The following is a 13,753-nucleotide window of genomic DNA, read 5'->3' as shown; positions in this document are numbered from 1 at the left end:
CCAAATCCACACCTGGTCTTTGATGATACCCTTTAGCAACAAGTCGAGCCTTGTAACGATCAACATACCCATTAGGCTTGACCTTTGTTTGAAAAATCCATTTACTCCCAATAATATTTTGAGACGGAGAAGGTGGAACTAATTGCCAAGTCCCGTTTTGGATGAGAGCATTGTATTCCTCGTGCATTGCCCTACGCCAATGCGCATACTTTGTAGCTTGAGAGTAACACGAGGGCTCAACAATATCAGTTGACATAGCTAAGTAAGAGGTAGGCCGCTTTGGTTTGAGTGAACCTGTTTGTGATCTAGTAGTCATTGGATGAGACTTAGACGAAGAGCAGGGCAAGCTGTTAGGATGATGGACATTGCTCAATGGACCCGATTGGTCAAAAACAACCCCGTGGTCTCCACCTTCAGTAGGCAATGTATTGGAGGGAATCTCTGGCGATAGAGAAGATGCATCTGTAGGCATAACAGGTGACTGTAAAGGGGACTGAGGTGCTGCTACAACACACTGTTTAGAGCATTGAGATGTAGAAGTGGAGGTGGAATTATTCAGTAATGTAGTATTGGGTGTTTCATGAGAAGGACTAGACGAGTTCAATGAGGAAGGAGCAAGCACAACTGATTGTGGAATTGATGAAGGTATCTGGACAGTGAGCGGGGCAACATTGGTTGATGTAGCAGGCACCGTAGCATCATCCTGAACAGCAAAGGGAAAAACTGATTCGTCAAAAACAACATGACGGGAAACAAAAAATTTAGAGGAAGTAGGATCAAAACACTTATAACCTTTGTAAATTTTGCTATACCCCAAAAACACACATCTCTTAGAACGAGGAGATAATTTATCTTTTGTATAAGGGCGAAGCCAAGGGAAGCAAAGACAACCAAACACACGCAGTAAGGAGTAATCAGGATCAAAATTAAATAGAACGCGAAAGGGAGGTTGATCATTTAGACGGGGAGTTGGTAATCTATTTATGATATAAATAGCAGTATCAAAAGCATTTGTCCAAAATTTAGAAGGAACACTGGCATGTGTTAATAAGGCACGACCCGTCTCAACAATATGTCGATGCTTACGTTCTACACAACCATTTTGTTCTGGGGTATAAGGACAAGAAGAACGTTGTGTAATACCATTGTCTCTTAAATAAGAAGTTAATGCTTGAAACTCACCTCCCCAATCTGCTTGAAAGCTCTTAATCGGACGACCAAAGTATTTTTCCACAATTTTTCGAAATTGAATAAAAACGGAAAGAACTTCAGACTTGAACTTAAGAAAATAGATCCATGTGTATTTGCTATAATGATCAAAGAAAATAACATAATATTTGTATCCATCATTCGAAATAACAGGTGCTGGACCCCAAACATCCGAACAAATCAAATCTAAAGGGCCTGTGGCCTGAAAACTAGAATCAACAAAAGGAATTTTATGACTCTTGCTAACAGCACAAGTTGGACACAAACTAGAAAACTGACAACTAGACGAAATAATTTTACTAGAATGCAAAGCCCGACGAACTATAGGATAAGACGCATGAGCCAAGCGCGCATGCCAAACACCAAGTGAAGCAGCATATGAAGATGGTGAAGAAACTGATGTCCATATCGGAAGGGAGTATAGACCTCCCTCATTCGGTCCTTTGTGAAGAGTTGCCTTCGTTGCCAAGTCCTTAATCAAAAAATAGTGAGGAAAAAATTCAATTGAGACTTGGTTAGAATTAGTAAAAGAACTGATGGACAATAAATTTTGGGTAGCAGTGGGAACATGAAGCAGGCTATCAAGAACATAGGACTTATCAGAAATATATAGAGATCCTTTACCAATATGCGAGATGGGCAATTTGGAACCATTACCTAGAGTAACTTCTTCAGGACCATGATATTCTGAGTGAATAGCAAGGTTGTTAAGATCAGATGTCAGATGATGTGTGGTGCCACTATCCATCAACCAATTTTGTGTTGTTTGGGAAGATGTACTTGCTAGATTTGAAGAAGGACGGCCAGATACCCGATTTCCATTCATAGTCCTAGGTGACGGACAAACTCGTGCAATATGACCCTTTCCTTCGCAATTATGGCAGACAATTCCAGAATAATCAATGGAAGGGGGTGGATTTCCTGAATAAGTTCCCGAATGAGTTGCAGTGGCATAATGCTGACTTTGAGATTGCTGTAAACTTCCATGGCTAGCAGAGCGTCCACGACCCCTATTAGTACGCCCCCTGCCGCGTCCACGATGTGTAGAGAATGAACTTTGTGTGTACTGTGCTGTTGGGGCAATAACAGTACTGGCATCTTCACGTTTTAATTGTCTTTCTTCATTCAACAACAAACCATAAAGTGCATCAAAGGTGATGTCTTCGTGACGTGATTCAAGTGACCTTGTGAAGGGGCGATAAGCAGAACCTAATCCGGCAAGAACAAACTCGACTAAATCATCATTAGTGACTGGGTGCTGCAAGGCAGCCAACTTATCAGCAATAACTTTTGCCCCTTGCACGTAACTTTCAATTGTTGCATTATCACGTCACAAGTTGTGCAATTGTGCCTTAAGTTCACGAATCAATGGTTTAGATCCACTAGCATAGGCTGCAACAAGTTTGTCCCAAGCTGCACGAGCTGTTTCTGCTCCGACCAATTGAGGGAGAATACTTTCTGAAACTGAAGCGACTATCCAACTCAAGACGAGCTGATCTTGACGTACCCAAACCTTATATGCAGGATTTGGTTTATCACCATCCAAAACACGTGGTGGTGCTGGTTCGCTACCATCAATATAATGGTTAAGACCACAACCGCAAATCATTGGAAGAAATTGTGTCTTCCAAAGCAAAAAATTTGTTGACGTAAGCTTTACTGGCAACTGGTGAGCGAGATTAGGTGTAGGATAGTAGTTTCCCGTGGCATTCGTTGAAACAACTGAAGCTGCCAGGGTAGAAGAGTTCTCAGTATTATCTCCCATTCGAATAGTCGTTTCTGATTATTCAAAGAATTTTTATTTTTTGGAACGAAAGAAAGAATGGTGTTAAACCACAAAAGGCTCTAATACCATGTAAGAGATATTCATTCATTCATAAAATATGTACAGCAATATGAATATATAGGTAGACGAAACACAGAGTCCTATAAGAACTAGGCAACACAGATTGAGGAGAAATAGTCTCCTAAGACATCACAACTTACTCACCCTTTTACATAGATAGATTAGATATAATAGGGATCTATCTAAGCCTATCTGTTACAATAGTATCATTAGCATAGGCTAGGTGATTGAGATATATATATATATATATGTATGAGCTCCATTTAAGCATATCATAACTCCTGAAGCTTTCAGTAAGGACTAAAATATTTAAAGCTCTAGAAAGTACTTCAACAGTAACTCAGTAAGAATGAACAAAGCTGGAGATAAATGATCCCCTTGTTTCACTCCTCTGGTGGAATGAGAAAGCATGTAGCTTGATTATTTATCAAAATTGAATACCAATTGTGGGCTATCAACCTCCAAATCTTATCGACAAAACAATTATTGAAGCACACCTTCTCCAGAAATTTTATTAAGAAATGCCAAGAAACTTTGTCATAAGCTTTGGCCATATCAAGTTTAATGACTACATTCACAGGTTTGGGTGAGATTTTTATCTAAACTAAAGTCAACAATCTGAGCCCGAGGTCTATCATCTTTCAAATATACAGAGAGAGACTGACTGGGGTGATAGGGGCAGTGTCGTTTGGGTGAAGAAATTAGGGTTCTTGGTTTTGACTTTTGTGTTTTGGAAGAAGAAATTAAAGGGGAGAGGAGCGCGCGTGAAGGCTGGAAAAGGAGAAAGAGAGAGGAGAGTGTGAGAGCGCGAGAGACGTAAATATATGTATATGTGTACAAGTGTGTAAGAATTAAGAGGATGACCTTTTATTTAAAATTTGATCACTTGAGTTGATATTCTAACCGAATTAGATTTAGGTATAACCAAATTGAGTCAAATAACTAAATCCGGCCTAAACTAAAAAGAGATGGATGATTATCGATTAATTATTTGAGTTTCTTAATTTAAACAAGACAAATTAATCATCAAGTCATGAGTTAATTATTTAAGGCAGAGAACTAATTATACGTTATTATAAAATTCTCTAATTTTAAAGGAAAGAAATATGTATTTATACTAAACACTGTTTTTAGGCTGTTTATTAAATATTTATGTAAAAGATGAAAAATATATTTAAATCAATACATAAAATTATTATGTATTATATAATTATTTCAGAAAAACTAATAGAAGTAATTAGAGAAAGATTTTAAAATACTTTTAGGATTTTTCAAAGACGATTATTATTTCAAATTTTTCTGAAATTGAAGAAGCTCGATAATTAACTCGAATTGCATAGGATCAAAATTGAGTATCAACAGTCAAGTCATGTGATTTTCACATTCACATTCATATTAGGGTTTGGGGTGACTATTGTCACACCCTATCTTAGGGATGTTACTAGCACTTGGTGCCGCACTTGACCCTGAGTCAATCTTTGTTGGACAACTATGCTGCTAGTGTAACACCAACCATAAAATCAAGAAAAAAAAGTAAGTTTATTTTGTCTTAAAAATAAGTCCTCAACTAGCAAGGTTCCTATCAACCACACTTGGAATAAACTCGGCTAATATCATCAATTCATGTAGAATAGAAAATGCATTCTCTATGGACCATCGAGACACCATGATATCTATAGACTATAGTTAAGTAATGCTTAGTGGTCCGTCAAAGCCACCATTATCTTTGGAAACATATAAACTAATTACATATAATCATATACGACTGGTCCAATTCCCTACGGAGTATAATGGTTGATTAAATACATAGTCAGCCCTTTAAACTAGTCTTAATAATTAGACACTCGTACTAAGTTTTATTCCAATTGAACACACCAATTCCTAGTAAAATATTTCAATTAGACAATTTCGATTCAAATTTTGAAAAATCTTTTCTTGTATGTTTGTTCGTCTATGAGGTAGTTAAGTAAATCATATAAATATGTCATCTCGTTTAATTATACACATTAACCTGAAGTAGAAAATACATGGGACTTTATAACTTATTGAGGCAGTAGGCATCAAAATTTTGTGGGACTCCACAAGACAAGCCCAATTTTCAGTTAGGGTTCATGGAAGATACTCTATCCTAAACTCTAGATCATGCCTATATAGATGGTAATGTATTCTCTTGAAGAGAAATATTAAATATCCAATAAATTTTTGAGATATTTATAAAGAGATCAAGATGTATTAAAACTCTTCTTGACAATCAAATATTTTAAGAAGATCCACAAAATCCTTCTTTCTTGGAGATCAAATAAATCCAAGGAGATTCGCATTATCCTACTCGAGAAACACACTGTTTCAACCCTCGAATCACAGAGATAAATGATAAACAAGAGAGAAGAATCAATGGAACAAACAGAATTGTATCGTCATTATTTATCAAAAAAAATTATGTTCCTTCATATTTTATTTATGATTGTAATTTATTTTCTAGCTCTTTAAAATATTTGGCATACAAAGAAAACATATATATATATATATATATATATATTCAAAAGAGATAACATACTTTATGTTTTAATTTAAATACCTTATAGCTAGACGAATGAGAACACACACAAAAAAATATTTCAAAATTGAAACTAAAGTGTGTATTTGAAATATTTTGTTAGAAGTTCATGTGGTGTTCAATTAGAATATAATAACTTAATTTGAATATCTAAATAGAATATTCAAATAAATTGAAAAGGCTAGCTACGTCATAAGTCAATTATATATAAAATAATAAGGCCGACTTATCCAGTTGTGTGCATGATCCATAGGCCGACAAAAAATTGGTGTTTGTATTAGTTGTCTATGTGTGTGTGGAGTGTGTACAATGTACATGTCCTTATCAAAATTGTTCGTTTCGTGTTCTATTTTATCAATTAATTAAAAAAAACGTGGCTTTTACTTTTTCAAGAAAATCATTTTGTATTTATTCATTCAAAGTCCCCTTTCTTCTCCAATAAATATCAATTATCATAACTTCATCCAAAAACCTTCCTAGTAAATCTTGATTATCAGTTACACAAAATATACACATAGATATCGATTCGACGTATAAAAATCTTAGTTCAATCCCAGATTTTGTTTGTGTAAGTGAAGTTAATTGAAGAAAATGAGAAGAAATTGCAATTTGGAACTCACTCTTTCGCTTTCATCCTTTTCTCCTATTAGGGAGGATCAAGAATTCGAGAATAAGAAATCACAACAGCTAACAATATTTTATAATGGAAAATTTGTGGATTCTGATGTTACTCAGCTTCAGGTATGTGTATTTAGTTTCCAGTTCGTTTCTCTTTAATTAATTGTTTGTGTGGATATGAAGTGAATGGCTAGTATTCACTTTTCGTCTTTTAATCCGTTTATAAAAGAATCAAAAGTTAACTTTAAAACTCCTCTTTTTATCTTTAATGAGTTGTTTTTGAGTATAAGTTTTAATAATCCTATTTTTTTTAAATACAGGCTAAAGCTATAATATATCTTGCAAGTAGAGGAATGGAGGAGAAAACAAATAAGATGTCTCAGCCCTCATCACCATCATTACAACCTCAAACCGGTCTATTCATGAAGCGATCTTTACAGAGATTTTTACAAAAGAGAAAAAATAGAATTCAAACAACTTCGCCATATCATCATTAGATGCTACTGATGGAATTCGGCTCCATTTAGTTTCATATGTATATATGTTTTGTATTTTGGTGTAACAAATATATATATTTTTTAATATGAGAGCTAGAAAATAAAGAAAATTTTCGAGTGAATTATAGTAATCAAACACAACACTTGTGCATCAATTATTTTAAGATTTGGAAATTAATACAAAATTAAAATTTCATGTTTTTATTTCATGGTACGAATCACACTTGCTCTATGTGCCTAAATGCAACGAGACGACACTATCTAATACCAAGAACCTCATATCTTAAAAGGTAACTGAACTATGAAAAATTATCTAATAAAGTCAGTGAATTTTATTTTATATATATCAATAAAACCACTCAACCTAAATCTTTTACCTTCAAAAATCATTCAACTATATTTAACATTAAAATAAATTTAACATGTCAAATTAAATTATTTTGTTATGCCATATAATCATGAACCCCATAAATAAATTATTTAATGTCATGTAAAGATAAACCCCATAAATAAATAAAATAATAAAATCTATTTAATTCTTTGCCATATAGTTATTTTTTTCTCCTTCTAATTGGCATGATTCTCTTTTTGCAAAATAATCAACAGCTTTTTTTTTCTGGACTATTAGAGACGACAAAAAGCTCAATTCCCATTTTATGGAGAGTAGGAATTCATGTAAAGAACCTTTGTTTAACAAGATTAATATTAACCCAATTGGATAAAGAATGACTATAAAAAGATTATATTTGCTAAACTATTGTCGTCGGTAATGGTCCAGAAAAACGCTACTGATTATTGAGAAATAGCATAATTATATGGTATAAAAATAAATAAATTTTATAATTTTATTTAGGGAAAAGGGTAAAAAATGTTCTTAAACTATGTGAAAGGAATAAAAATGCTCTCCGTTTATAGTTTGACTCAAAAATGCCTTTACCGTCAATACTTTGGTTAAAAAATGTCCTTGCAGTCAATATTTTGGTCCAAAAATACCCCTATAATTGCAAAATGGGTCAAAAAAACCTTTTTCCGAATAAATATATATATTTTTTATTTTTAAACACGTCTTCTTACTAATTAAAATACTACTCCCTCTGTCCCTAATTACTTGTCCGCTTTTATTTTAGTTGTCCCTAATTACTTGTCCATTTTGACAAATCAAGAAAGAACAACTTTTTTTTACCTATTATACCCTCAATTTATTACTTTGTAAAAGGTAGAACTTCTTGAAGTTTTTAAGTTTTTAATTCATTCACTTCATAATTAATAGGGTAATATGGTAAACTCACTATGTCAATCATTGTTTCTTAATAGGTGTGTCAATTCAAAAGTAGACAAGTAATTAGGGACAGAGGAAGTATTAAAGAACACTATTCTTGTTTTCTTTCTTCTAAAATCACTTTAACAAATAAAAATGTAGGAAATATTTTTTTTCTTCTTAATCTCATTTTATCAATTAAAATAGAATAACTTCATGTTCTCTTTCGACATATAATATATGTCATTATAGAAGATCATAGTATATTCATCATTAATTTATATTTATATAACGATAAAACATAATGACAATAAAATAAGAAATATTTTCATTTTTTATTTTTTTCTGAATTGAAGTAAGATAAACATTTTCTAACTTTAAAAAATATTATTAGAAAAAAATGTGTTAAAAAGAAAATAAATAATATATTTATTTGGAAAATGAGCATTTTTGACCCATTAAATAACAATAAGAACATTTTTGGACCAAAGTATTGACAACAAGGACATTTTTGGACCAAACTACAAACGCAAGACATTTTTGTTCTTTTCGCATAGTTTAAGGATATTTTTGAACCAAAGTACTGACAGTAAGGACATTTTTGATATCCTTAATAACATGTTGGTTATACCTACTATTTAAATGAAAACTAAGGTTTCCCTGCATTAGTAGACTAGATATATCCATGTTTATAAGTGGTAGTAGTATGTAACAGTTTACACACTAATGAATATTGGAACTCTTTTGTTATTTTTTTTTCATATCCTCAATAGCAGGTTGATTATAACTATTATTTAAATGGAAACTAAAAGATCGTTTGGGTAGGATGTATTAGAAGAAATAGTCCATGTATTATGTATGTTACTATTTAGAACTGTGTTGGGTAAGAATTTGGGCCTATGTATAACTAATTAATGGATTAGTTTTACACCCTACATGGTATTATAAGATGTATTACTAATACCTCTCATTTGGTGGTATTAGTAATACCATGTGATTAATCTATTTAACGACAAAAAAAATCCTTCAACTTTTTAATCATTTTAAGATGCATTACTAATCCATGTATTATTAATCCATGCATTACTAATCCCTGCATTATTTTACCTTATTTGAAGTTTATTTTTTCCTAAAAGAAAAGACAAAATATTACCATAAATGTTTTTATTTTTCATGAAAGGAAAATATATTTTTCTTCCATATTTGGTTTATTCTTTCCTTAGAGGGAAAATTTGGAATCCTATAAATTGAAGATCTTATTCTCATAACAAAAAACAAAATAGAATCCACAATGTAACCGTTTAGAGAGTTTTGTTTATGAGAAGATTTTTCTCTCTATAACTTTTATTCTTTTAGTTAGTTTTTAATTACGTAGGCCAATTGGTCCTATCATATAATAATATCACGTCTTTTAGTATAGTTTTATTTGTCATCTAATTTATCGACATATGATTTGCAATTGTAAGCTTCCGCATGATGCCCAAATCACTTTCGAACCCAACAGTAAGTACACCAACATCCTTCACTATATAGCTATTGAATTTGATTATTTAATTATTGATCATATACATAGAACTAATTTCCAGATTATATTGGAAAATCTTTTAGATGCACATATTTGTCCAAGAGTGTTCTTGGCCCAGTAAATTTCACTTATTCTGATATTTATCCGTGATGGTATACAAGTATAATAGGCTTCTGAACTAGTAAATATTGTCTATTCTAGTGCTTTGGGCACCGAATTAGAATTACATTAACAATGCATACTTTTGATATTAACTTGGTTCTTCAAATGTAACAGGTCTTCAATAATCAAGTTCAAGTTACAGTTGTTAGCCTTTTCTTTGGTGAACATCTAAGTGATGGATAGAATCCAGTTTCAAAGTGAAGATCTTGTGGTTCCACAAAAAGTTGCATGAGCCTCTACATAAACATTGCTTTTACAATGGGTACGAAAAGCAAAGGCCATAACAAAGTTCATCTCTAAGGGGTCGTTTGGTGTGAGAGATAAAAACAAATAGTCATGGGATAATTTTGATTTCTTGTTTGATTGTCATGTTTGGGATAACTTATCCCACCATTTATATCATAGTTATGGGATAAGTTATCCCATATACATGGTGGGATAACTTATTCCAGGATAACTAATCCCAGGATAATTAATCTTGGGATAACATGTTCCCAACCAAACGACCTCAGGATTCTGTTGGGAAACGCAAGCACAATAAATGTGCACGACAGGAAAATAGCCAAAGAAAACTCAATCTAAACTTTTCCTTCGAAGACAAACAAAATCAAGCGCAAACTCAGTTTGGGGCAGCAAACAAATCAACCAAAAGAAATATAGCAAGGCAAAATAAAATCAATACACGAGACACCAAGATTAACGTGAAAAACCTCTTCGGGGTGAAGAGTAAAAACCACAAGGTCAAATCTTCACTATAATCAAAAGAGTTATAAATGTGTTTTCCAAAATGGCCACCAACAAAGTGCCAAACAATGAGCAACACAACTACAAGATATCACAAAAAAGCTAGAGAAATAAATGGAGTAAAATCACCAAACATAGCTACTTTTCACGTACTAAAATCTGGAGCTACAGAACTGAAAATCCACCTCTCTCAGTTCCCAATCAAATTTTAAGTTGAAAGGAACAAGTTATACAAAAATCAGCTCAATCGGACAACAAACGAAGCAGAAATCACCATTTTAAATTGACTGCTAGAGCTTGTGCGAAAATGTGCACTCTCTCACTTTCTCTCTATATGACTGTTGATCTCCCTTGTGAATCTTCTGAAAATAAGACCTAAAAGAAGTCTTACATATGCACCATAATATTGGGCTTATGTGCAAAAGTGAGCTAGTTCAAATTGGGCTTTTATTTATCCACATAGGAAGAGAAAAAGACCCAAACCTCCACATTCTCCCCCTCCCGACTATGTAGAGAAGACCACCATCCCGACGATCATGCAACATTCTTCAAACTTCCCTCTTGACAAAGCTTTACTCATCATGCCAGAACCATTATAATTGGTATGGATCTTCTCAAGTTCAAGCAACTTAGAATCCAACACACCTCGAATTCAATGATACCTCACATCAATGTACTTAGATCGACCATAAAATGTATAATTCTTGCCAAGATGATAGCACTTTGACTATCGCAGTAAAGCACATACCTCTCTTGAGCACAACCAAGTTCCCCTAAGAATTTCTTCATCCAAAAGCAACTCTTTACAAGCTTCAATAACTACAATAAGCTCAACTTCTATAGTAGATAGAGCAACACATTCTTGCAACCTAAATTGCAAAGACACAACTCCCCCTTGCAAAAGTAATCAAGTAGCCTAAAGTAGACTTACGAGTATCAACATCACTAACATAACTAACATATCTGAGTCAGTGTAACTAGAAAAAATAGGCTTTCCTGTCCCAAAACACAAACTCAGACTAGAGGTGCGGCAAAGATATCTCATAATCAATCCACTTTACATCATTCAATTGCTCTCTTCCCGGATTAGAAAGAAAATGGCTAACAATACCAACAAAATGAGCAATATCTAATCTTGTACACATCATTGCGTACATCAAACAACCAACGGTTGAAGCATAAGAAAGTTTCTTCATATTTTTCTTCTCACCATCACCGGAAGGATAATGGTTCATTCTCAATTTGAAGTGCATAGCGAAAGGTGTACGAACAACCTTAGCTTTGTACATGATGAATCTACAAAGTACTTTCTGACTTTACTTCTCTTGTGATAACAATAACTTTTTGGCCTCTTTTTGTCATGGACAATTTGCATGCCAACAATCTATCTTACTGGTCCCAAGTCTTTCATAGTAAAAGACTTATTCAATTCTTGCTTCAACCTTTTAATCCTGCAAGCATTATGATCAACAGCAAACATGTCATCAACATAAAGAAAAAACGATAATAAAGTCACTCTCAGAGAATTTTGGCACAAAAATACAATGGTCTAAAGAAGTCTTCTTGAAGTCCTGCTGACTCATGAAAGAAAAAAACTTCATGTACCATTGTCAGGGAGCTTGTTTTAATTTAGACCATACAAACTCTTCTTCAATTTGAAAACATAATTCTCTTTTCTCTTGACTTCAAAGACTTCCGGCTGCTCCATATAAATTTCTTCATCTAAGTCACCATGGAGAAAAATAATTTTAACATTCATTTGCTCAACCTTTGAGTCCAGACTTGCAACCACGTCTAGAACCATACGAATGGCTAACATCATCACAACCGGAGAAAAATATCTAATAAAAATCAATTCTTTTTTTAAATCCCTTCACAACTAATCTAACCTTGTACCGTGGAATTGGATTACCATTTTCATATTTCACCCTGAAAATTCACCTGTTTTTCAAAGCTTTTTTGTCTTTAGGTAGCTTAACCAAATCGAAGGTATGATTATTATGTTAAGCCTTCATTTCATCCTACATAGCATCAAATCACCTTTCTTTTTCTTCACTCTACATTGCCTCGTCAAGACTATCAGGTTATCATCTATCAATTAAGAGTACATACTCATTGGGAGATTAACGAGATGTATGTATTTTCTCTGTAGTAGATCATTCGAGAGAACTCTCTGGAGCATCAATTGTAGTTGGTTGATGACCAACTATATCATCTTGCACGGGAGCATCAACATCATACTGGTCATTATGATTACCATATTCAATATCAACTTGATTTTAATCATTTTGAAGATTCTCTTCAGGTGTAATAGTCAAAAACTGGATCAACATCAACTAGGCTCTCACTAATCTGAGAATCAAATGTCTTAGCTTTATCAAGATCTTGAATTGTTTGGTCTTAAAAGAACACAACATTATGACGTCTAACAAGTTTCTTCTCAACTAGATCAAAGAAACGATAGCCAAATTCATCTTTACCGTAACCAATAAAGATACATTACCTAGTTTTAACATCCAACTTTGACCTCTCATCCTTAGAGACATACATAAAGGCTTTACATCCAAATATATTAAGATGATCATTAGAGACATTCTTATCAGACCAAACTCTGTCAGGGACATCACCATTCAAAGCAACAGTAGAAGATAAATCGATAACATAAGCAAAAATATTAAGTGCTTCGACCAAAAAGGAATCTGGCAGCATAGCATCTGAACGCATATATTTAACCCTCTCAACTAGAGTTCTGTTCATCCTCTCTACTAAACCATTTAGTCGAGGAGACTTTGGAGGAGTTTTCTTCTGCCGAATACCCTAGTCTCTACAATATTTATCTAAAGGACCAATATATTCATCACCATTATCAGAATAGATATATTCTAATTTCTTCCTTGTTCGTCTCTCAACTAAAGCCTGAAAATTCTTGAACACATCAAGTATTTGATCCTTGGACTTCCCAAAAAAAAACCAGAATTTGCGAGAATGATCATCAATAAAGGTCACAAAGTAAAGTGCACCACCATGAGACTTTATCTTAAAATGACCACATAAATCATAATGTACCAACTCCAGCAAAATTTCAGGTTATTGGATAGTAACATTTACAAAGGATACCGGTTAAGCAATGGACACATTTCTTCAACTTTACTTATTTCAATCCAGAAGGAAAATTCTTCTTATCCAAATTATCAGTCCCCATCTCGCTCATATGTGTAACACCCCGACTTTTTGAAACGTCTAAAATTACTCGTATCTCCACGGAAAGACAAGGAGGGTGGGTAATAAATTTATAATGAAGTGGTATGTCCTAATTTAAGTGTTCAAGTGTTGCATC

At 33.4% G+C, this 13,753-nt stretch overlaps 1 protein-coding gene across 1 annotated transcript; it reads left to right on the top strand.

Moving 5' to 3' along the window:
- The first annotated feature begins 6,043 nt into the window (after nucleotides 1–6,043).
- Nucleotides 6,044–6,900, top strand: LOC102602038 (protein TIFY 5A-like). The gene is made up of 2 exons (XM_006346775.2): nucleotides 6,044–6,353; nucleotides 6,551–6,900. The coding sequence occupies exons 1-2, from the start codon at nucleotides 6,204–6,206 to the stop codon at nucleotides 6,725–6,727; spliced, it is 327 nt and encodes a 108-aa protein (XP_006346837.1). The 5' UTR covers nucleotides 6,044–6,203; the 3' UTR covers nucleotides 6,728–6,900.
- Nucleotides 6,901–13,753: the final 6,853 nt, after the last annotated feature.

This window comes from Solanum tuberosum, unplaced genomic scaffold, assembly GCF_000226075.1.
Source record: "Solanum tuberosum cultivar DM 1-3 516 R44 unplaced genomic scaffold, SolTub_3.0 scf00089, whole genome shotgun sequence".
In the NCBI taxonomy this organism is placed as follows: domain Eukaryota; kingdom Viridiplantae; phylum Streptophyta; class Magnoliopsida; order Solanales; family Solanaceae; genus Solanum; species Solanum tuberosum.
Note: the sequence above shows the minus strand (reverse complement) of the source record. Positions and strands in the feature narration are given on the sequence as shown.

Bases quoted from the DNA above. Each gene is read 5' to 3' on its own strand.
- LOC102602038 (XM_006346775.2), top strand. From the start codon at position 6,204: ATGAGAAGAAATTGCAATTTGGAACTCACTCTTTCGCTTTCATCCTTT. The intron at 6,354-6,550 runs GTATGTGTATTT...TTTTAAATACAG, and splicing joins CTGATGTTACTCAGCTTCAG to GCTAAAGCTATAATATATCT.